This window comes from Notamacropus eugenii, chromosome 4 (assembly GCF_028372415.1).
Source record: "Notamacropus eugenii isolate mMacEug1 chromosome 4, mMacEug1.pri_v2, whole genome shotgun sequence".
NCBI classification, from domain to species: Eukaryota; Metazoa; Chordata; class Mammalia; order Diprotodontia; family Macropodidae; genus Notamacropus; species Notamacropus eugenii.
Window position 1 is genome coordinate 320,737,075 of NC_092875.1, and position 25,426 is coordinate 320,762,500.

Genomic DNA, 25,426 nt, shown 5'->3' on the forward strand with positions numbered 1-25,426 from the left:
AGAAAAAGTGAAGAGGTGAGAAAAAGGGATGAACTGAGAGAAAGGAGAAGTAGAATGGGGAAAATTATCTCACATAAGAGAGGCATCAAGGCAGAGTTTTTATAGTGAAGCGGAAAATGGGGGGTAGTGATGAGAAATGCTTAAACCTTACTCTAACTAGAATTGGTTCAAAGTGGGAAGAATAAATAAATAAATAAATAAATAGGGGTGTGTGTGTGTGTGTGTGTGTGTGTGTGTGTGTGTGTGTGCGCACATATATACATATATGTATATATATATACATACATACACACACATACATTAAATTGCATATAGAAATGTAACTTACCCAACAGGGTAATTGGATGAGAAGGGGATAAGAGAAAAGGGGGAATGATGAAAAGGGAAGACAAATTAAGGGAGGCAGTGATCAGAAGCAAAACAGACTTTTGAAGAAGGGATAAAAGGAGAAAAGGGAAGGATAAATAAAAGAAAATAGAATGGAGGGAAATACACAGTAATCATAGCTGTAAACATGAATGGGATGAGCTCATCTATAAAATGGAAGAGGATAGCAGAACGGATTAGAAACTAGAATCCAACAATACAAGCAGAAAAATACACACTGAGAGTTAAAATAAATAACTGGAGCAGAATCTATTATGCATCAGCTGAAGTGAAAAAGGCAGGGGTAGCAATGATGGTCTCAGACAAAGAAATAAATAAAAATAAGTAAAAATAGACCTAATTAAAAGAGGTAATCAAGGAAACTACATTTTGCTGAAAAAGGTATCACAGACAATTGAAACAATATCAAAACATTTTACAATAAATTTCTCTGATAAAGATCTCATTTCTCAAATATAAAAGAAACTGAGTCAAATTTATAAAAATAAGAGTCATTCTCCAATTGACAAAAGGTCAAAGGATATGACAGGCAATTTTTAGAAAAAAATCAAAACTACAGTCATATGAAAAAATTTTCTAAACCACTATTGATTAGAGAAATGCAAATTAAAATAACTCTGAGGCACACCTCACACCTACCAGAAATGACAAATGCTAGAGGGGATTTGGAAAAATAGATACACTTATGAATTGCTAGTAGGTTTAAAAACCAGTCCAACCATCCTAAAGAACAATTTGGAACTATGCCCAAAGGACTACAAAACTGTGCATACCCTACAGCCCAGCAATACTACTACTAAATCTGTACTCCAAATAGATCAAAGAAAATAAGAAAAGAACCTATATGGACAAAAATGTTTATAGTAGCTATTTTTCTGGTAGCAAAGAATTGGAAATTGAAGGGATATCCATCAACTGGGGAATGGCTGAACAAATAAAATATGATTGTGATATAGTATTATTGTGCCATAAGAAAGAATGAGGGGAGGGGTTTCAGGGAAACATGGTAAGACCTATATGAACTGATACACAATGAAGTGAACAGAACCAGGAGATCGATGTACTCAATAATAGCGATGTTGCAACGATGTTCAACTGTGAAAGACCTAGCTTTACATGATAATCCAAAATAATTCCAAAGGACTCATGATGAAAAATGCCAGAGAGAGAACTTCAGAGAGAGAACTGATGAATTCTGAGTGCAAAGGGAAGTATGATGTCCTCACTTTTCTTATTTTTCGTGCTTTGGGGAGGAAGGAACATGTTTAATATGGAAATATGTTTTGTGTGATTTCATATGCAAAATTGATATCATCTTACTTTCCTTCTCAGTGGGTGGATAGGAGACAGTAGAGATGGGATTTAGAGCTCATTTTTTAAAAAGAATGTTAAAAATATATATAAAAAAGAAAAACTTTTTTAAATTTTGGGTATTTTGAAACTAAGCTCAGGATTCTTTCCACTACACTATGCTGTCTGTCTGTTATATTCAATCAATAAAGGGACCCCTTCAATTATTCCTTCAAATGTTTCTCATATCTGCCCCCTTTTTTAAAGTACTACCACCCTACTCCAGACTCCTGAATCTCTATAAAAAGAGGAACTAGTAGCATCTGGTTTACCTTCAAAACTCTCTTTTCATAGGAATTTTCAAGACCTGCCTTGTGGAGTAAATTTAACTCTGCTGTCTGTAACACCAAAGGACAGATCTGTAATATGCTATATCCATATGAACACACCTAAAAGTAGGGTGCTATTTTCGTTGTTTTTGTTTTTAAAAATAGAACCACAGCTCTGTTTAAATAAGCAACCTCTCTATTTCTGAAATGTTCAAATTTTAGATTAGCACACATTCAGAATAACTAGAAAAATTTCCTATTGAATCTTATAGACATATAAAGGAAATTATTTTTAGAGGGGAAAGATGTCAAATGTCTTAGAGAAAAAGACATAATAAATATATTAAAGGTGAATTATTTCAATGAGAAAGCAATCCGCAATGATAACAAAAGTTAGCATTTAATTTTATGTGTCAGGCACTATTTAGTGGGTCAAGCTACACATCCTTGAAACTCAGACATTATACCACTAAGAACACTGGATTAGAGGTCAGGAAATTTGTTCAATTTCCATATGACTATGGACAAGGCAATTAAGCCTCAGTTTCTTCGTCTTCAAAATGGAGATGATATTTGCCTATGCCACAGGGTTATTGTTAAGAAAATACTTTGTAAAACCTTATATGCTCTGTTTGTAAGGTATTATTCTTTGCCAAATAATAGAGTATATGGTTTTTGTCAATTTATTTGTGTCTCATGTTTTCCATGTTCAAAATAGAGAAATATTTGATGTCTTCCTGGAGAAGTTGTTATAATATCACAATATAATCTTTTCTTACCCTTCAACCTATTGAGTTCCTATCCAAGCTTTAGAATCCAATTCAAATGTCACTTATTCCATGAAACCTTCCCTGTATACCCCAGTTGGTAATAATTTTTTCCCACTGTGACATCACATAACCCTTTATCTCATCTTTCTTATATGTTTATTATATATTATAGTTATTTGTGTGCATGTCTTATCCCTATTACTAGATTTGTTTCATGAAAGCAGGAGATTTATTTCTATTTTTTAAATTATTTTTATTATTATTTATGTTTATCTATTTATCAATTCACCCAGTGTCAAGCACAGTGCTATTTTCCTACATTAGATGCTTAATGTCTATTGAATTAGACTGGAAAACACTAATGAAACATATTGCCTTGAGTATTACTTAATCTAAAAGTAATAAAAAAAAAAACCTGTCTATCTGGTATTGGAAAGAGAAAACAGATGTACTTGTAGCCCAAAAGAGAGGTGACTATTTCTTAAATGATAATAACACAAGAAAACATAAAAGAGATGGTTTCAGAGAAGACTTATATGAACTGATAGAGAATGAATGGACAGAACCAGGAGAACAATAGATACAATGACAACAATATGGTAAAGAAAAATACCTTTGAAAGATTTGGGAACTCCAATCAACACAATAACCAACCACAATTCCAGAAGACAGAAACATGCTACTTACAGCCTGATAGAGAGTTAATGGTGTATAGTTAATAGACTCAGGGTGTAGATTGAGACATTTTTTGGACATAGCCAATATCAAAATTTGTTTTGTTTTATTATACATTGTTGTAGCAGGGCTTTTGTTTTCCCTGATTTCTCAATGGGAGCATGGGATAGGGGGAGGGAAGTGGGAGAGAAGGTGAATCTTCATGAAATTAAACTGAATATCCATTTTTTAAAATACATGTTTCCAAAGAAAGGAAGGGTGGTCTAGCGGAAGGAAGGGCAGCGTTTGAAACAGAAAGACTCAGCTTCAAGGACTGCCTCTGAGATCATGGGCAAGCCACTCTACCTACCTCTCAGTGTCCCAGGCAACTCTCTAAGACTAAGTTAGAGAGGAATTGCTAATATGAGTCAGTGGCAGGAGTTTCTACAAAAGGAGAAATGCAATCCCAGGTCTGAACCCAAAATGCACAATGTTTATATTGAAGTATCTGCTTTTCAAAACACATCAATATATATTATCTCAGTTGATTCTTGCAATTACTCTATGAGGCAAAAAGCAGATATTATTTCCCTTTTACATGTAACTAAACATACACAATAAGGCTAAATGACAGACTCAAGTTCACACAGTGAGTTAGTGATGAGGTTTGGCCTATTCCTGGGCTTAAATTGCCACTATTATTTTTCATGTTCAACTAAATTAGACTCAAAGAGCTAAAAAAAAAAAGTTGGGGGGCAGTCACACAAATAGGCTGGCAACATTTCTGAATGCCATGTAAGAAAGCCTTAAGACACCATATTTTTGGCTGCATACAACACTAAAAATAGGACTGAAAATCTTTGTGAAAAGAAGGGCTCGATTATATTTCTGGCAGCTTAAGTTCTCTCAAAAAGCACATATTCTCTTTCTGTTAGAAAACAAATCTTTCTGTTAGAGTGATTTCACTTATCTACTTGTGACATGACAACCCAAACTCATAGACTCCCTTCTATTACCTTCACCTTTCACTGGTCAGGACATTAAGAATTATCAGCAATTTCATTACAAAGTTAGACAATATTCTTCAACCCTCTGGCCATATGTCAATTGCTATTCATAAAAGCCCTGGAAAGGAATTCCCTCATCACCAGAGGCAAGTAAATTTTAAACGAAGGCCTAGTTTTCATTCCTTCTTCTTAAAAGCATATTCACAAGGGAGGCTATCTCAGAAGCCAATGTGAGAGCTGTCCCTTTGGAGGAAACATATCTTTGAAAAGAAAATTATAATCAGACCACCATTCATTACACTTTACCCAATGCACTGCCTCACTGCAGTAATTAAATCTTTCAAGCCACAAGGAAGGTAAGCTCGGTGAACCACCACAAACCCATCTGCTGAATTCCACTGCTGCTATGACTATTTTTAACTTGCATTTTATTATGAAGGAACATAAACTCAAGAAAGCATGTGACAGTGACATTCTCTGTGACTGTAGATCACCTAACTAAACAGTAAAAGGCTTATGTAGGACAAAAAAGCTTTGATATTTTGGTGGGGAAAACCTCTCTCTTCAAGATAAGCAGCTCCCAAACATACATCATCTGCTCAGAGCCTTCCATCAGTGGTGCAATGATTGGGTTCTTTGATGGAGTTATTTTCTTTATCCAACTACTTTTCCAAGAAATCTTTATGTCAATATAATCTGTTGTAAACAGGATGCTATTTCTTATTAATAAAAAAAAAACAGCCTTAGAGAAACTATTAGAGTAGCCAGAATGTCTTCTTTCATCACAGCATCCCTTTCTGAAAGGTCAACAAAATATTTTGATCTTGCCTTAAAACATAAGTAGCTCTTTCCAAATTTACCAGTGATTATACTGCCAAATATATTATATATTATATTAATTAATTAATATTATAATTATATAGTATATTAACTGCCAAATCAGATGTCTTTTTCTTTTATCATTACCCTTCTTGATCTCTCTGCACCCAGTGACACCACTGACCACCTCTTCTCTGTGTGTTTTCCTTCTAACTGATAGCTCCTTCTGTCTCCTTTGTTAGATCAGCAATTGTATCCTCTCTCCTAGCTGTGCCACAGAAAGTGAGGTTGTTTCCTGGGCCCTCTTCTCTTCGTATTTGTTGTTGTTGTTGTTCAGTCATATAAGACTATTAGTAACCCCCTTTGGAGTTTTCTTGGCAAAAATACTGCCATTTCCTTCTCCAGCTCATCATATAGATGAGGAACTGAGGCAAACAATGTTAAGTGACTTGCCCAGCATTACAGAGCTAGTAAGTGTCTGAGACTAGATTTGAACTCATGAAGATGTATTTTCCTGACTTCAGACCCTGTACTCTATCCACTTCACCACCTAAGCTGCCCTTCTCTTTCTATACTCTTGGTGATCTCATCAGCTCCCATGAATTTACCACATTTGTGCAGATAATGGCCAAATCTGTAAATCTAGTCTGTCTACCAAGATAAATCCCACATCATGAACTGCCTAATGTACATTTTAAAATAGAATGTTCCACAAACATCTCAAATTCAACCCATTCAAAAAAGAATTCATTGACTACCCCTTTAATCACTACTCTTTCTAACTTGATTTTTGTTCAGGGTTCTACTATCCTTCTAGTTACACAGGTCTGCAAACAGAATCATTCTCCATTTCCCTCACTCCATACATTCAGTTAGCAGTCTTGGATTTTATACCCACATCTTTTGTATCCATCCCTTCCTTTCTACTCATATGGCCACCAGGATAGTTCAGACCTTCATCAATTCTTGCCTGGATTGCAGTAGTCTTCTGGTTGGTCTTGTTGCCTCAAAAACTCTCCTCCTTACAAACCATCCAACATACAGGTGATAATATCACACAGTAATATTTCTAAAGTTTAGTTTTCTTCATGTCACTCCCCTGCACAATATACTCTAGAGGGTCCCTATTATTTCAAGGATTAAATACAAATTCTTCTCTTTGGCATTTAAAGCCTTTAATGACCTGACTCTGGTCCACCTTTCCAGCCTTATAATACATTATTCCTTTTATGCGCTATCCAGTTCTATACAACAGGTCTTCTTGCTATACCTCACAGATGACACTCCATTTTCTGTCTCTGTACCTTTGCATAGGCTGTACCCACCCTCATTCCCATATCTATAGTATATTCTCTCCTCATCTCTGACTCATAGAATCCCTAGTTTGCTTCAAAGCTCACGTCACAAGGCTTTTCCTGACCTTTCTAGCTGCTAGTGACCTTCTATTTATTTTCTATATATTTACACGCATATATGTTGTCTCTCTAAATAAAATATAAGTCCCTTGAGGACAGGAAAAAATTTATCTTTGTCTTCACTTCCCTAGCACTTAGAACAGTGCCTACAACCATAGTAGGTGCTTAAAAACTTGTGGATTGTTTAGACCACTTCAATGATCTATGGTTTCATTGGTATTCTCTTAGCTGATGTGCAGAATAATCCCCTTTGACTTAGTCAATGTCCTTCAAAAATTGCCTGGTAAACCTCGCAAAAAAATTCTTAACCCTAAAGTCAACTTGGAGACTCTCTGAACTTAGCTAGGCTATCCCTGAGGACAGGCACACTGACTGCATTTGAAGCCTTTCCAGTCTGGTAAGATTTCACAGAATCAGAGATTCCTCTGGGCCAGCCTCTCAGGACCCAGGATCACCTCCATGTCACAGTGAGTTAATAAAGACTCTAGGGGAGGCTTATGATCATAGTAATAACTTACGTTTATATAGTATTTTACAATTCAAAAAATGCTTTATGTATGTTATTCTTATTTTATCCTGATAACAACCCTGCGAGGTAGATACTGCTATTATCCCCATTTTCAGATGGGGAAACTGATGTTGAAAGAGACTAAATGATTTGACCAAGGTCATGCGGCTAATAAATGTCTGAGAAGGGATTTGAACTCAGTTCTTCTTGCTCCAGGTCCAATATTCTATCCCCTGGGTCACCTAGCTGCTTCATAAAATCTAAAATTAAAAAGCAGGTTCCTAGTTGGTCATTAACATTACCTTCCAAGCTTTCTTGTTCATCTGAAGTATAAGTATCTATCTGGCTTTGTTCCCGCAAGAAATGGATAACTGCATAGACGAGATGCTTGATGGATGACATTTTGCAAGCTTAGAAAATGGTCCCCTACATAAGAAAAAGAAAAATCTTAAGTTTACTAAGATAGTTTACTAAGAACGAAATATGAAACTTGCAAATTAAATTATTTTGGGCCAGACTATGATTGAATTAATACAGAGAAGTCCTGGTGAGGAAACTCACTCTGCTAATGATGAAAGGGAACTTCTCTGAAACCTGAAGTCATGGAGAATTTCCACGAGTATTGGCAGTTTAAGTGACTTGCCCAGGGTCAAACAACTGGTGCATGTCAGAGGCTCTATGAATTAAATTACAAAATTACACCTTAAAAATAAACATGAATTCTTTTTTAAAAGAAGTAAAGTGAACTCAAAGGCTTATTATGGATAATTTATGACATCTCTTCCTTTATATACAGTAACATTGTATTAGATTAGGCAACAGTTTTATCTAAGTAGAAATTTTCTCTATGAGAGCGTGCTGATTTTAAGCTGAGACTGACAGGTTCAATAAAGACCTGGATAGATAATTTTTAAAAACATATTTTTTATCAATCACTGCCTCAGGGACTATTTAATCACTTTGTCCTTACTGAGAATCAAAACACAATAACCTCAACTTTAACTCATGATAAATAACATTCTGCTAACGTCAAAACTGATCATCTCCCACTTCATCAATTCCAACTTTAAGGTCATTCAACTTTCTTAGCATCAGTCTCAAAGAATAAACTGAATAAAAATGGCACAGTATTTAAATGCATCATCATGGGAGGGGTGGAAGAGGAATCTCTTTTATATATAAATAGTTACTGTCTAAGGAACTTGTAAGGGGCAGTAATGAAAATGAAAATAATATATGTATGAATATATATACTATGTACATATAACAGTATAATAGAATACGTCTTTTAAATTTTACACATGTAATTAATTATACAAATGTATAAGTGCATGCTGTAAACATTTCTTATTATAGTATACCATATGTATAACTTTGTTCAGTGGGGCTTAAAACTCCTAACAACATTCATTCATGGACCCTTCTTTTTTTGCAAAACACTGAAAAACATTGAAACGGTGGCTCAGGCTTGTAATTTCTCCAACACTCCTTCATTTGGCTCTCTGGTCTCCCTAATTCAAAGCCAGGGTGTGGTACCTGCTGCTGGCTTCCTCTGCTCCCCCCCCCCGCCGCCCCCTTTCTTCATTTATTTATTTGATGTCCTCAGAAAATAAAGTGAATCGGGGCTGGGGGAAGATGAACCCGGCGTTCAGGCCCTAGGGCTGCAGGTACTGAGAGCGCCATCAGCATTCCCAGCACCCCTTCTCCCTACCATCTCTCGTCCTCCTCTTCTTTTGGGGGGGGGGGGAAGAAGGAGCAGGAGGAAAAGGGAGGAGGGGATGAGGGTAGAGAAGGGAGGGGGAGCTAGAGGAGAAAGAGGAAGGATGCTCCGTTGTGTACCCTCACCTTTCTGTGCTGCACTGACACCCCCCCCAAACAATGACACCATCGACGACACCTGGCTTTTCTTCCTGCACCCCCTGGCATCTCTCCCCAGCTCCCCGCCACGGAGGGGTCGCGGGGGGGGCTGATCTCGAGTGGGGAGTGGAGGGTTGGGGGGTCCCGGGAGGAGCACCTCCCCTGGCAGAAGCCTCCTTACCCTGTGAGCAGGATGAGCAGCGAGGATGCAGCTCCAGGACCGCGGGCAGCGACGACGGGAGCGCGTCTCCCGCGGCTCCACCCGCTCCGACGCCGCCCCCGCCCCGCAGCCGGCCCCGCCCGCACAAACTTCGCGGCTCCCTCCCGCCGCCGCCGCGGTCGCCCGCGCTCCCGAGCCTCTCCTCCGGACGCGGGCACGGGGCGCGGGCGCGCTCGGGGCCGCGGGCGGAAGTGGGCGCCGGCGTGGGGCTGTCACCCGCGGGGGGAGTCGCGGGGAACGCCTCGCTGCGGAGTGTCCGCCCCCCGCCCACGTTCCCAGCCTCCGAGCAGCAGCCGCTGGAGGAAGCTTCCGGAGCCGCCGCGATCCCGGGGCCCCCAGACCCTCCTCATGCTCGCCCGGGGCTTCTCCGCGTGCCAAGGCCTCCACAGGTACCCACCCACCCATCGGCACCTCACCTTCACCGTCGTCTCCCCCCCGACCCCACGCCCGGTGGACGGTGACCCTGCCCTGCCGCGGCGGGCGACACCCGGTCAGTAAGAGAAGCCCCGCCAGAAATCCCCCTCGACTGCTCCCACCTCCGAGGAGGAGTTCGGGTTGTGGGAGCCGGTAAGGGTTTTTTCCTTTCTCATTCCGTCCTTAGGGAGAGTATGCATGTCCCCTTTGTCTGACTGCCCTCCTTGATGCCTCAGTTTCCCCATCTATAGAATGACATCGTGTGATCCTAGATTTAGAGCTGGAATTGATTTCCAGGAGCAGTCCACTAGTCCATTCATTCATCTAGTCCAGGTGAGGAAAGTGAGGGCTAGATTTAGATACATTTTAGGATGTGTATTTAGAGCTGGAAGGAAACTCTGGCCCCCTTTATTCCCTTATTTTACAGATGAGGAAACCGAGGCCCAAATGACTTACCCGAGGGTCCTCAGATAGCTAATTGGCAGAGATAGAATTCAAATTCAGGTCCTCTGACAGCAGCTCAAGCCCTCTTTCCACTACACCATAGTGCTGGACTAAATGACCTCTAATATCTCTTATAGCTCTAGAAGGCTCTCTTTGCTGCAGTGAAAAGCACTATAGTGTCATGCTGGCTAGAAGAATGCCAAGATGGACCACGTTCAGCCCTGGGTTGCTTCCTTGCAGTCTTGTTATTAAAAACTGCTGCAACCCTTCACTCAAAAGTACCATGCCAATTTGCACGGCTTGCCAGTCTTTAGGCATTGGTCCCTTAAAGCCCAAGTCTGATACCTTTACTTGCATTAGTTAGCAATTCCTGTTCTTTTTTTCTCCCCATGAAATAGTTAGAGACTTAGTGGACACAACTTAGAAAACTGATTGCTGGGAGCCAGTTTCATTTTGGCCAGTCTTGGGATTGCAGCTTTGGGAAGAGGCTAGGTTAGCCTTTTCCTGCTCACTTCTTTCTGTTGCTCCTTGTGCCCTTTCCCACCTTTGCTTTCCAAATCATGTCCTATCTTCATCTAACAACATAGAGCTCAAAGGTCTTCCCTACTGATTGTGAAGGTTTAAACCAGCAAGGCCCCTACATTTACAAGGCCCTTGTCTTAAAACTAAGTAAAAATATAGATGAACAACCAAAAAGATCATAGGATCATAGATACAGAGGTGAGAGGGATCTTGGAGGTCTTCTAGTCTGTCCAATTGCCTCAGTTTCCTCAGCTGTAAAATATGAATCTACCCTATATCAGAACCTACCTCCCAAGGCCTGTTGTGAGGATCAAATGAAATATTTGTGAAGCTCTTAAAACAGTGCCTGGCACATAGTAGGTGCTTAATAAATGATTATTTCCTTTATTCACATCCTTCTTATCTGGTCCAACGCCACCCTCAGGTAACCCAAACAGTACAAAGCAGAAGTAGAATTGAAACTCAAGACTTGAGACTCTTTAAGTTCAGCCATTCTTTCCCGAATACCATCCCAGTAGGCTCTTATAGCTTCCTGAGTTATTTAGTGTTCCACTTTTTTACAGTGTAGAGTTAATTTTCCTGTTGCTAAGGCAGCATGGTATGGTGCAAAGGATCCTGGGGTTGACTTCAGGAAGACCTGGGTTCAAATGCTGCTTTTAACGTCTTTGAGCTGGGTAATCCCTTCACCTCTAAAAACTTCAGTTTCCTGATATGTTTTTTAAAAAAGCCTAATAGTGCTTATAATTATAGGGTTATCTTTGAGCAGCAAATGAAATAATGTTTGTAAAGTACTTTGCAAACCTTAAAGGGCTACTTCAATGATAGCAATTATATTGTATTATCTCTGTAAGTAGTACTACTGTAAATCAGGGAACTCCAGCTAGAGAATGGCAGTAACATGAATAGGCTGAAACATAAAATGTGTTTTGTTGTTGGTTTTTCAAGTCGAATATGATTCTTCATGACCCCATTTGGAATTTTCTTGATAAAGGTACTGGAGTGGTTTCTTTTCTTTGCCATTTCTTTCTCCATCTCATTTTACAGATGAGAAAACTGAGGCAAGCAGGGTTAAGTGACTTGCCCAGGGCCACACAGCTAGGAAGTGTCTGAGGCCAGATTTGACCTCAGGAAGATTAGTTTTCCTGTCTTCAGGCCTAGCACTCTATCCACTTCTCCACTTACCTGCCCTGAAACATATAAACAGTGCGGAAGTTTGAATAGAAGTAAAAGATTGGAAAAGAACATCAATTATTCAAATGGCATGGACCACAAGTGATGAACAGCCTCAGTACCCTTCTGGTATTCTTATGATATTAGGAGAAACCAAGGAAGATGTTAGATATTTTTAGTGGATCGCTTGTGGTGAGTTTGTGGAAGAACACAGACAATCCCACAGAATGGACAGGCATTGATGAGTGGCCATCTGCATTATGGGGGAGAATGTCCTGATGAATGAACTCCTCTTTTCTTTTAAGTTTTAGTCTAGTCATGCTAATCTTTGCAGGCTGCTACCTACCTAGGACATAAGCCATCATATGACCTGAAAAATGGAGATCTTAATATCATCTTGTATCACCAAGGCAATATTCACAGCACTGGTGGTGACTGTGAATATGCCAGCGTAGTTCTCAATCACAAAGTATTCTTCATATCACAAAGACTCTCCATATAGAAAGCAGAAGAAAAACATTTATTTAAATACCAAAAAGCCAAATCCCAGAACCAGAAGGTAAAATCCATCCTAGCAACCAAGAAACCTATGCAGTTTATCACTGCAGTGGGGCAAATGGATTCCCAAGTCTCCCCGCCCCCTACTGGGACCTTCCCACAAACACTCAGGAGCCTAACCTGTGCCTGCCTGCCTGTGTCTTTCCCAGTTCTGACTGGACTGACCAACTTTCTCTCAGCTTTGCTCCACACTTTCTGTTCCACTCGTTCAGCAAGCTCCTCCCACAACATGACTTAGACTTCCATGGGATCTAAGCAGGTCACTTGGACCTATTAATGAATGGGAAAGATTTTTCCATTTATATTACCACTACACATTTACGTACATGGAACTGTAGAGGACTCAGAGGCCATATGGTCCAACCCCCTCATTTTTACATATGAGGAAACTGAGACTCAGGGAAATTAAGGCACTTGCTGAAAGTCACACAGGTAGCAAGCATCAGAAGCAAGATTTGAACCTAGGTTCTTCATATAGTTCAGGTGACAGATTTGGGCTCCAAATTCATCATTTATATAGGACAGTACTTGGGAACTATTTTTGAGGGGTCTAGTTACATAAACTGTGCTAGGACGGAAAAATTCTTAGGAAAATAATGGAAAATTATGGAATGTATACTCCAGATAGGTTCTAATAATATGAATCTCTGTAGGAAACCATGGGAGATTCTTAAGGTTATATTTTCTTCTTGCTACATATATAGATGCTTTAAAAACAGATAATTCCTATATATACATTTTAAAACCACACAATTGTTAGCTTTAACAACAGCTGAAGAAATTGATTAGTCATAAGTATATCATATAACAAGTAAAATGAATACTGAGCACTGTCCTAGTTACTGAAGGAGATACAAAGTTTAGATTAAATTCTAGTTCCTACTCTTAAGGAGATTCAGGGAGGGAAAGTCATGCCAACATGAGTGTTATGTACAATGTTGCATGAAAAGTACATTAAAGAGTTGTAAAACAAAGTAAGCTCTTAGGGGTGAGGGAATTAAGGGGATTAGAGCAGCAAATGATGGTGGGAATTGGGTAAACCACACTGACTCCATCTTGTGACTCAATTCTTGAACTAGCTCACTTCCTTTTCTATTCAATATTGGGTCTAGTCCAACTTCTGTCTTGTGAGAAAACTTTATTCAATTGGGGGAATTGAGAGAAAACCTTATTGTATTGTTGGAACCTAGCCATATGTGACCAGGAAGTTGGACCACCTCCATCTGCTGAAGGACCTAGTCTATGCTGACCAGAAACCCAGTTAGATCCAAAGACTGATGCAAGGAGTTCTCACAATTGTACATCCACCTGATATTGTTTTCTGGTTAATTGTTTTCTTTTAATTAATTGGCCTTATTTGATTGTTTTTAATGTATTAAAGTCTGTCTCCTTCTATATTTGGGGTCCAGCCCTAAGCTGAGGAAGTTGCCTGCATTGGCATTGGCATGCATTGCTTAATAAATCAATATTCTTGGGAGCTCCAACCTTTGTTTTCTCAGTCATTTTTTCTTTCACCCACCACAGAGGGAAGGTCCAACTGGGTTAACAATGGGAGGGTTCAGGGGAAGCTTCAGTAAAGTGGTAGCATTTGAGTCATACTTTAAAGGATGAATAAGAATCAATAGACAAAACATTAGTAGGGAGGGACAGAGGGCACTCTAGGTATAAAGACAGCCTGAAAAAAGGCACAGAAGCTTATATGATGCCAAAATGTGGAATGCCAGCTAATTCAGTTAAACAGGCATTTATTAATAGCCTATTTTTGTGAAAGACTCTGTCCACCAGGCTCTGGGGATGCAAAGACAAGAACGATCCTTGTCCTCAAAGAGTTTATATTCTATTGGATGTAAACAACATATACTCAATTAAGTAAACACAAAATAAATTAAAAATTACCCGTGCCAGGTTCCAGGAATTAAGGGAATCAGGAAAGATCTCTTGTAGAAGTTATTACTTAAACTGAACTTGAAGGGAATTAGAGATTCTAAGAAGTTGAAATGAGGAGAAAGAACATTCTAGGCATGAAAGATGTGGCAAAAGGAGGAAATAGAATGCCATGTAGTCAAGTTTGGTTGTATTAGTGTGTCAGCAGCAGAAGTAGAGAGGAGAGTTCATATTTAAGAGATGTTGAGGAGAGAGGAGCTTGGCTGAATGTGAAAGATAAGGGAGAGGGAAAAGTCAAAATAAGGTTATGAATTTTAGAAGATGGGCTGAGTAGTAGGTGTCATTAAAATAGTGAAATCAGAAGGTAGAGCAAGTTTACTGGGAAAAAATAATGAGTTTGATTTGGAATGTGAAACATTTAGGTTAAAGATGACTTGTAGGCAGCTAAAAATGTCAGTCTGAAGTTCAGAGGAGAATGTAGGACTAGAGATAGTAGATTTGGGAATGATCAGCACAGGGATGATGCTTAAAGCCATAGGAAAGAATGAAGTTGCCAGGTCAGAAAGTATAGAAAGAGAAGGCCTATGATGAACCTGTGAGAAACACCCAAATTAAGGGATCAGGATAAGAATGAGGAACCAGAAATGAAACAGGAAGTATGATTGGAGAGGTGGGTGGACCAGAAGATCATCGTGTCTCCAAAGCCAGCAAAGGAGGGAATGAATATAACTTGTACAGGAGTTCTTAATGTTTTTTGTGTCATGCACACCTCAGAATAATGTCTTAGAAGAAAAAATCAAAATTGAATGAAATGATAAATTTCAGTTAAAGATCGGTAAAAAATAAATAAATAAATAAATGCATGGGGTTTTATTGGGGATTATTTGGGGGGGAGTTGTTTGTTTTGCAATAGACCTGAATCATGGACCATTTTTGGTCTGTAGACGCCAACGTAAGAACCTATGTTCTAGTAAGGGAGTGGCAATTAATTGGATCAAAATTCTCAGAAAGTTCAAAGACTGAGAAAAGACCACCAGACTTGACAATTTGGTCACTAGTAACTATAGAAACAGCAGGACCAGTAAGGACAGAAGTCATTTTTCAATGAGTTAGAGAGAGTGAATAGTGAGAAGACAGAGTATAGAAATATTTTTCTTTATGTTTTGATTCATTTTTTATTTTATTTTTAGTTCCAAATTCCCTCCTTTTCTCTCCCTCTCTCTACCCATTGAGAAGGCAAGAAAAATAAAAACCCATTACAGATATGTAGTCATGCAGAACAAATTTTAGCATTAGACATATTAGAAAAACTTATCTAAAAGCTTAGTTGTCATTGTTTGTCCTTCATTCTCTAAGAGAACCAGTAACATCAGGAGGGTAAAGTCTTGACTTACAAGTGAATTTGATTTAAGTGACTCTTCCAGAGTCATCCAAGTGCAGTAGCAAGACATAGGTCAGGATGATTAGAGATGGGCCCACATGCAGTAGGAGACCCTCACCTTTTTAAACTAAGGCTTTTCCCTGTCTCACTTTGTCTGAGACAGTACCCATTTAGTAGTTAAAGGCCAGGTAGTAATTGAGAATTCAGGAACTAGTGTTACAAAGTAGATAAAAAGTTGGCCTCAGATTTGGAAAACAAAATGTTTAAGGTTTTGGGGGGTTTTTTTGTTTTTGTTTTTGTTTTAAAGAGGAGAGAGATGGGACAGTTGCTATTAAATGAGGCTGAAAAATCAAGGAATTTTTTTTTTAGGGTTCCGTGATAGTAATGTTTTTGTGGACAAATGGAAAGGAGAAAGTAGCAAGGGAAAAGCTGAAGAAAGGCACAGGAAAGAAGATGGACCTCTGGTTATTAACATCAGTGAGTCAAAGTATTTGATTCATGTAGGAGGTGCAGCATGGAGTCCAAGTCAAAAAAGGACTCCCTTAACCTGGGACTTGGGCAAACTTGTTTTTGAAATATGCTGTTAAAGATTTCAATATAATTTTCTCCTTTGTAATGCTATCTATCTTATTTTATGGATTTAAATACATTATTCTGAGAAAGAATCCCTAGGTTTCATCAGAAGGCTAAAGGAATCAGTGACCAAAAAAATGTCAAAACCCTGCTGTAGATGGTGTGGCCCTCTAGACCAACAGTGTCAAACTCAAATAGAAACAGATGTCTGCAGGCTGCATACCAACTTGGAAAACCTCAAATTAACATTATTTTTGTTGTATTGTATTTTTATTTATTAAACATTTCCCACTTAATTACATTTTAATCTGTTGAGCAGCAGTGGGGGGTTTTGAGAGTGGACTGACATTTTTGTCTACTTTAGACACTCCTGTTTAGATGAAAAATTCAAGTGCTTCATGCAGTCAGTATTGACTGCATGAAGCACTTGAATTTTTCAGAGCCTAAGTGAAATCCATAATCACCCCAGAGTTGACCTTACTAGGGGAAAGGGAAAGGAAATAAGCATTTATTAAGTGCTTACTATATTCTATACACAATGCTAAGCATTGTACAGATAATATCTCAGTGGATCTTCACAACAACCCTGTGAGGTCAGAGCTGCTGTGATCCCCATTTTACATTTGAGGAACCTGAGGTAGGCAGAGGTTAAGTGACTAGCCCATGGTAACAAAGATAGTAAGTCTTTGCGGATGGATTTGAACTCTGGGCTCCCTAACTTCAGACCCAGCCTGAAGCCTCTGATCCGTCCAGTGGATGGAAAACCCATAGAGCTCACACATTGGTATTTATGTATTGGACAGTCTACAAATAGACTAATAGCTAGACCTGGAATTAAACAGGAGTTTTTGAATTCCCCTTTGGGAAATTGCATGATTGTTTTAGTCAATCACTCATTTACTCAACAAGGATTTATTAATCTGTTCCAATGTGCCAGGCACAAAGACCTCAAGCTTGCCCTTACACAAAGGCTCCTCTTTTAAACATTGCTATTCTTCTGGTGATGCTGTGTGGCTGCACAGTACAGAAACCTACAGTCTCTAAGGAACAGTTGACAGCCATCCAAAGGGAAATAGATTCATGGTGGGTGTGCGCAGGTTGCAATTCAGTTCAAACAAGAATTATACAGAAAAAGCATTGTAAACAATGGGATCGATGAAATATATGATAGAAAAAGAAGATGAACTGGTTACATGGAATAAGTGAGCAAGGAAGAACAAACGGGAGAAATAAAATACTCGGTTTCGGAGGCAGGGTAGAGAAACTTTGTAGTCAGGAGTTCAGGCTGGAGAGGAATGAAGACATCATTTGCCTTAGTGTCCTCGTTAAAATGGAGATGGGGGGGGGAGTCAGGAGACAATCAGAGGGACAGGCTGCAGGGACAGAGGGTACTTTCAGTGTGTGAAATCCAGAGATGGAGTGAAGCTTCCAGGGGCTATTAAACCACCGTTTCCTTCTTCCCAGCAATTAAGGTTATCTGCTATCAACTGGTAGCGGATGAAATCTACTCATGTTGTTACTGTTCGGCAATTCTTAGCAGTCCTGGGAAAATATGATCGTTTTAGTGACCCAGGGACAAGCATTTGCTGGTAGGAAACAGTAGAAGAATAGAGGCTAAGTATTTTAGGGCAATAGTGAAACATTAAAGTGATAGGTCATAGAATCAAGGCTAGGCAAATGAAGCCTGAGTGAGAGAGATGAAATGGGAGGAGAGAAGAATCAAGAGACCAAAGGTGACAGTGAAAATGAGAGTAGATGGATAGGAGATATTGCTTGGAGAGTAGCATTCAGAGCTCAGGCAGTTGGGAGGTAAAACAGTTCTCAGAGTGAGGTTTGTGTCAGAATATAACTGAAGTGGGATGGAGAAGGTCATTTATGTTGGTGAATTTGAGGAGTTATGTAGACAGATTGCTAAAGGGGCATGCCCTTCCCCCTCCTCAATTTCACCCTACCTGCTGGTTCTTACTCCATGCCTACAGACACATTCAGGTTTGTTGTTCAGTCATTTCAACTGTGTCTAACTTCGGGTTTTCTTGGCAAAGATACTGGTTTGCCATTTTCTTCTCCAGCTCATTTTACAGATGAGAAAATTGAGGCAAACAGGGTTAAGTGACTTGCCCAGGGTCACACAGCTAGAAATTGTCTGTGATCAGATATGAACTCAGAAAGATGGATCTTCCTGATTCCAGGCCTGGCACAATATCCACCTAGCTTCACTGCTCAGGTTTCCCCATTTTGTTTTTGTTTTTGTTTTTAACAGTGCTCATGTTTCCCCATTGTTAAAACACACACACACACACACACACACGCACGCACGCACGCGCACACACACACACACACACCCTTTCCTTTGACCCCACCATCCTCTTAAGCTATGTCCAGTATACTTTTTCACTTTTAAATTTATAGAAAAAGTAAGCTACAAGTCCTGCTTTCACTTTTTCGCTACCTATTCAGTCCTCAAGCCCTCATGATTCAATTCATAAAAAACTTATTAACTTATTTCTACCTGCAGAACACTGAAAGAGGTAGCTATCTTCTGATCCCACTACCGTATTAAAAACTTTTTCTCAAAAGTTTTCCATGACCCTTTTTTTTGTATAATATTTTATTTTCCCCCCAATTACATGTTAAAATAATTTTTAAACATTTTAAAAAATGTTTTGAGTTCCAAATTTGATCCCTACCTTTTTTCCTCCCTGCCTGAGACAGTAAGCAGTCTGATAATAGATTATACATGTGCGGTCATATGAAACATTGCCATTTGTCATTTTGTACAAGAAGACCCAAATCCCTTACCTCTTAACTGATAAACCCAATGGACTCTTCAGTCCTGAACCTGTTTGGTCTTTCTGCAGCACACCTTTTCCCCCTTAATAAATCTCTACTTTCCTGGTTCTCCTTCCTGTCTGACCACTCTTTTTTGTTTGTGGTTTGTTCACTGTCCTCTTTCCAGCCTCTAAGTGTGGCCCTCCTCCTAGGTCCTATCCTAGTCTTTTTACTCCTTCTTTTTTAAAGCACCTAACACATTTTTTCTTTTAAGTATATAGCAAATTCAACATATGTGTTTTACATCTTCTCTGCTTATCTTTGTTTCCTTCTGTGGGCCTTCTACTCATCTCTCTAAGCTTTTTCCCTTGGTGATCTCATCACTTTTGTTCCCAAGAGTTCAATTATCACCTCTATGATGCAGATCTGGATCTCCAGGTCTAATCTCTCCTCTGAGTTCTAGTTCCAAAAATACAGCTGTTTATAGTTTCATAGATTTAGGTCTGGAAGGGATCTTAGAGGTCCCTTTTATACATTGAGAAACTGAGGCCCTGACAGGTTAAATGATTTGCCAAATATCTACATGACTTTGAGTGGCCTGTGGCAACAGGAAATGACCTGCTATATGGCTTCACCTGAATGTCCCCCAGGACCTCAAATTTAATAACCCTTCCTCCCCTTCTTATTTTTTTCCTCCATTCCTTCCTTCCTTCTTCCCTCTCTCCTTCCCTTTCTCCCTCCTTTCCTCCCTACTTCCCCCTCTCCTTTTCCTCCTTCTTTCTTTCTATCCCTCTCTTCTTTCCTTGCTCCCTCCTTTTCTCTCTCCTTCCTTTCTTTTCCTCCATCCCTTTCTTCCTCCTTCCTTTACTCCTTCCCTTCCTTCTTCTCTCCTTCCCTGTCTTCATTCTCACCTTCCCTTTCTTTCCTTCCCCTCCTTTCCCTCCTTTTTGCCTCATTTCCTTCCCTTCTGCCCTCCCTTCCTTCTTTCTTTACCTTTTCTCCCTCTCTTTGCTCCCTTCCTTCCTCCCTATTTCTTTGAGGGCTCCACCATCCTTTTTACTATCCAGACTCAAAATCTTAGTCATTCTTCACTCTTCTCTTTCCCTAACTCCCCACATACAGTTACCATGTCTTGTTAATTCTATCCCCACAATATCCTTCTGCTCTATTGCCTTATTCCACTCTCATTGATTGTACCCTCCCTAGTTCTGACCCTAATGACTTTTTAACTAGATAAACTTCCTAACCAGTCTCCTTGCTTCCAAACTCTCCCTTTCCCAGTCCATCCTTTGCACAACTGCCAAAGTCAGCCTTCCAAGGCACAGATTTGTCTGCCCTTTCCCTGCTTGCTCAGAAATCTTCAGTAGCTTTTTTTGTCTCTACCACTCAAATTTTTAGCCTGATGTTTAAGTCCCTCCCCAATTTGGCTCCAACCTACTTTTCTAAACCTTTTTCTTCCTTCTCCCCTTCATGCCCTCCACATTTAAGCCAAACTGGTTAACAAACATTTCCCCAAATTGGAGATGCTGTCTCTACCACTGTGGGTTTGCGTAGGCCATCCTCTGTGCCTCAAATGTATTCCCTCTTCATTTCAGCCTGTCAAAATTTTTTTTCTTCTTTGAGACTCACCACAGGTACCAAATCTTTCATAAAGCTTTTCCTGAGTTTTCTGGCTGAAATGGATCTCTCCTTTCCTCAGTAGAGTGTGATTCCTCCTGTTATCTAAGATAAAGTCCAGTCTTTTAGGAACCATCCCAGAGTATCCAAAAGTCATCTTCCTCTTTTGACTGCTCTTGAACCCTGCCATTTCTTCACAGATTTTTCTCTTAATTATTTCTGCCTTATGATATCCACTCTCAAGTCATCCAGCCCACTATGATTCTCTCCTCACTAGCCTCAGTTCAGAAGCTTTCTTCTCCACCTTACTTCCGCCACATACTGGCATGAGCACACTTTAGACCTCACCTGCTCTGCACAGCACTGGGACCTCCAAGGTCTAAAACTTTGAAGATCTAACTTTGTCAACACCACCTCTGATTCTTCCCCCCCTCTTGCTCTCCTGCAGGCTCACTTTGCCTTTTCTGTGATTTCCTCAACTCCTCCCTTGTCTTTGAGACCTCTTTCCCTGTTCCATGCTCCCCCTACCATGGACCCATAGCTTTAGTGTCTGACTCTGTACTACTCTAGAATCCCTTTTCCTCTCGCCTACCCTCCACTATTCCTCACCTGCGGAATAAACTTCACCAATCAACAACATCAGGGAATCATACTAAGTCTGGAGTGCCAGGCCTGGAGTCAGGATGATTCATCTTCCTGAGCTCAAATCCAGCCTCAAACGCTTACTAGCTGTGTGACCCAGGGGAAGTCCTTTAACCCTATTTGCCTCTGTTTCTTCATCTGCAAAATGAGCTGGATAAAGAAATGGCAAAACACTCCATTGTCTTTGCCAAGAAAACCCCACATGGGGTCACAAAAAGTCAGACAGGACTGAAGATGACTGAATGCATACTAAGTGATAGGAATACAAAGAAAGGCAAGAATAATAGTCCCTGTCTTCAAGGTACTCCATCTAATAAAGGATGCAACATGCAAACAACTACATACATACAAGATAGGGACAATGAAGTATCCCAGAAGTTTGTTATATAGCTAAAATTGTTCAAAGGCATCAAAGCGATTTTGGAGCCTTAGCCTTTCTGTCTTGGCATTTGAGTCATGTGGCATGTTAGGAAAGGAAACCATGCTCCCAGACACCTGACTAGACTGGCTGAATCAACGAAATGGATAATTTAGGCAATAACAGCTGTCACTGAGCCTGGCCACTCACTGAACTGAAGCATCAGCTCTTGAATTTCCTTTTGCTGGGGAGGCCTGCAATCAGACTGGTGGCTCAAGAGCCCTTATTCTCTCAATCAAGAGCCAGAAATACCCATAGAGGAGGTTCATAGACACACAGACCCAAATATTAACGTTCTAATTTCTGTTTCCAATTCTAGTGTGGATTAACTCTGCAAATCCTGTCTCAAATAAGTGCTCCCCAAGAGAACATGACACACCAGTCTACCTCTTTTCATCCTGACTCCCTAATCCCAGCCATCCAGTTTTCCTGTCTTAGGTGTGAGTGACACCCATCCTACTTTCTCCATGCCTTCACCGCTTCTGTTCCTCACTAGCTTCCCTTCAATCCAAGATCACCCATTTCATTGTATCCCTTTGAATTTCTACTCTATTATTCACAAACTTTTCAACATTTACAAATTTTTATGCCAACATTCATTCTCCTTCCGCACTTTAATGGAAACCTTGCTCATTGCTGATCATTGTATCCCTTGGAGTCCTCCCCATTGATGCCCACGAATTCATGTGAGTAGACTAAAGCTCCAGCATCTTCCTCGCTCCCTTAGCTGCTTCTGCTTCATTCCTTTACCTTCAGTGGTCTTTACTCTTCTGAGGTCTACTAAATCTGTTTTACCAACCTTTACTGAGCTTTCTTGTTGTCACCTACTACTCTCTGGGTCACTCTCTCAAGTAGTATACATAGCTCACATTCTACTTCACTGTCACAATCTCACGCAGCCTCCAAGACATCAATATTAAATCCAGCAAACATTGACTGTGAGCGAGGCACTATGTTAATCTGCATGTAGAGATTTTTTTTTTAAATTAGTTTCTAGGGGTTGAAAAGCTAACAGAAACAGCATAATACAATTGAAAAAAGTGCTGGATTTGCTGAATTTCGAGGATGGGTTCAAATCAAATCTTAGCTCTAGCTATTACCTTGGACAAATCACTTAGCATCCAGGGACCTCAGTTTCCTCATCTTCAGAAAGAAGACACTGGACTAGATGACCTTTGTGATCCCTTGCAGCTCTCTATCTCTGAAACTCTGACAAGTTTGTCAAACCAAGGCTTACCATGCTTCTTGATACATATCAGACAATCAATATCTATTAAGTACCTAAGGAGGAGAAAGTGAGGCTGATAACCTTGCACAGCCCTCCCTCACTCAAAACAAAGGCTGGTGCAAGTCATGTCATCATTTCTCTGAAAACGAAGGACCAACACAATCTGTAAGTAGACTGAGCTGCCTTAATGGGAACTCAGCGAGCTGGGTAGCCCAGCTTATCCTCTCCCTTCTGTCTCCCTCTCCCCTTCCTTTCTCCCTTCTTCCTTTTCTCCTTCCCAAAACCTTAAACCCAGTTCACTCTGAAGCCCATAGGTTGGACAACAATAGGTCTCTGCCCAAATGCCACTTAATGGCTGGCTTAGAATGATTATCAATAGTAACAGTTTCTCTTTCCTTCCCAGTTTGATTCAGCTATCTTTTCCTTTGGTTCATTAAAAGGGCCATTCCCTGACTACTTCTTAAACAGGCCTGTTACCTGGATGTTACCTCCCTCTAAGTGAGTAGGTGAAAAGGCCAGCCTAAAAAGGCTGGGCCATCTGCAGTCATCCTGATGACTAAGGAGGAGAAAGTGAGGTTGGTGACCTTTCACAGCCCTCCCTCCCTCAAAACAAAACCAAGTGCAAGTTATATCATCATTTCTCTGATGATTTTCTTTGAAAAAAAAGGACAAACACAATAGTAAATACCTACTATGTGCTAAGTATTGTGCTAGGTGCTAGATGTTCAAATGTAAAGGAGGAAAGAAGCTACACTCAGGAAGTATACATTTTTTCAGGGAAGATAATATGCGTGTAAATATGTAATATGTGGTATGGTACCTTTTATATATGGATGTTTTGATTGCTTAAAGAGATGAAAAAGAACTGTTGTGTAAGGAAAATCAATAAAATCAACTTGAAACACACCCTCCAAAAGTAAATAAATAGTTGGAGAGGTTTATTGCTAGATAAAGCAAATATACTAAAAATAGCAGTGCTTCCCAAATTTATTTATAGATTAATGTAACACTAGTGGTCTATTTTATAGAATTAGATAAAAATCATAAATTTTATTTGGAAAGCAGGCAAGACTATTAAAGGGAACTATTAACAATGTTTGCCTGGAGACGTTATTCTGAAGGGAGATATGACATCTGTCTTTTTAAGTAATTAAAAGGATGTCCAATGTGTGAATTTCTTTTACTTGACTATGCATATATGTTCTCTAAGAGTTTTCTTTTTCTTTTTTCTTTTTTTTCCCAAAAATTTTTGGACAGAGGGAAAGAAGGTAAGAGGTAGAGAAGGATTAGAGATAGGATTACCAAAAGGAAAAAGAGGGTCATTCAAGCATTTTTAAAGGCACAGAAAAGAGAACAAAAGGAAAGTCAGAAGAAACATAGACAGGGACAACTTTGAAATGTTGTATAAGTCACTTAACATCAATCTGTTTCAGTTTTTCATTTGTAAAATGAGAATAATAATAACACCTAGTGTCTTGAGTTGTGAGGATTAAATAAGACAACATTTAGAAAGCACTTTACGCACTCTAAAGCACTGTATAACTGTTATTCATTATTGTTATTACTTAAAAGGAAAAGCAAGTTGTATAGAATAAGAAATTCACAATTTTTTATAAAATCCTCTTTTTTAAAATATTAAGAAAAGGAAAGAAAAGAGGATGTCTTGTTGAAGATTTATTCTCCTTTGACTATAAAAAGGAAAAACTAGGAACATTGGGTAGAAGTAGCAGAGAGGCAGATTTTAGGTGGATCTAAAGGAAGAATATCCTAACTGTTAGAGATAGCACATTCTGAGAGTGAAATCCCTCTCACCAGAGAGCTCTAAAAGAAATTGGAACTTCTTTGGTACTGCTGATGATGTGGAAGTCAAACTGAAAATGATCTCTAGGCACTATATTGACTTTGAAAACCACAAATTAACATTATCTGTGTTGTATTGTATTTTTATTTATTTTGTAAACCTTTCCAGATGACATTTTAATCTGGTTCTGCTTGCCTCCAATTTTCCCCTGGAGCATAGTGCCTACACCCTGGAAGAGAAACCCTTGAATAATTGTCCCTGAGTATATATATCCTTCCCTCCCCAGCCCTCTCCCTAGAATGTAAGCGCCTTAAGAGCAGGACTATTTCACATTTTTTTCCCTTTTATGTCCCAAGTGCCTAGCACAGTATTTAGTAGATGATTAATAAATGCTTGTCAAATTGAAAGAAAAATCCTAGATTACAAGCAGTATTAAGCTAATCAGAGAGTCTTTAGGGAGGATTTTTTTCTTTTCCTAAATGCTTGGACAATCAATTCTAAAGCCTCTATTTAAACCCCCCAAACTCATATCAGGTCTCTATGGGAGAAAGTGAAATTGGAGGCAATCATTGGGTAATGGTGTGCTTCAGCTGTGGTTTTCCTAGCATGAGGACATAGCCTTTTATTAATGAATGAAGAACAATGGTTGATTTCTTAGGGAAGTACCATTTATTTTTTTTCGTTTTCATCATCACAGGGGCGCTTTACTTGGTTAAATTGCAGAGTTTCTGAGTAATGTACATTCATAA

At 39.5% G+C, this 25,426-nt stretch overlaps 2 protein-coding genes across 4 annotated transcripts in view; one reads left to right on the top strand and one right to left on the bottom strand.

Moving 5' to 3' along the window:
* Window positions 1-10,183, bottom strand: part of SGTB (small glutamine rich tetratricopeptide repeat co-chaperone beta) — a 91,052-nt gene extending 80,869 nt beyond the window's left edge. Inside the window, exons 1-2 of one of the 3 annotated variants that reach the window (XM_072605094.1) lie at window positions 10,127-10,183; window positions 7,482-7,605 (exon numbers count right to left, since the gene is read on the bottom strand). In XM_072605094.1, the coding sequence (XP_072461195.1) occupies window positions 7,482-7,581 (100 nt within the window). In that variant the 5' untranslated portion in view covers window positions 7,582-7,605; window positions 10,127-10,183. Of the gene's footprint in view, window positions 1-7,481; window positions 7,606-9,217; window positions 9,403-10,126 lie in introns of those variants that run through there. The other 2 variants (XM_072605093.1, XM_072605097.1) reach the window with 2 other exon arrangements.
* NLN (neurolysin) overlaps window positions 9,230-25,426 on the top strand; it is a 130,644-nt gene continuing 114,447 nt past the window's right edge. The window contains 3 exon segments of the mRNA XM_072605081.1: window positions 9,230-9,249; window positions 9,251-9,483; window positions 9,486-9,645. Of these exon segments, the coding sequence (XP_072461182.1) occupies window positions 9,230-9,249; window positions 9,251-9,483; window positions 9,486-9,645 (413 nt within the window).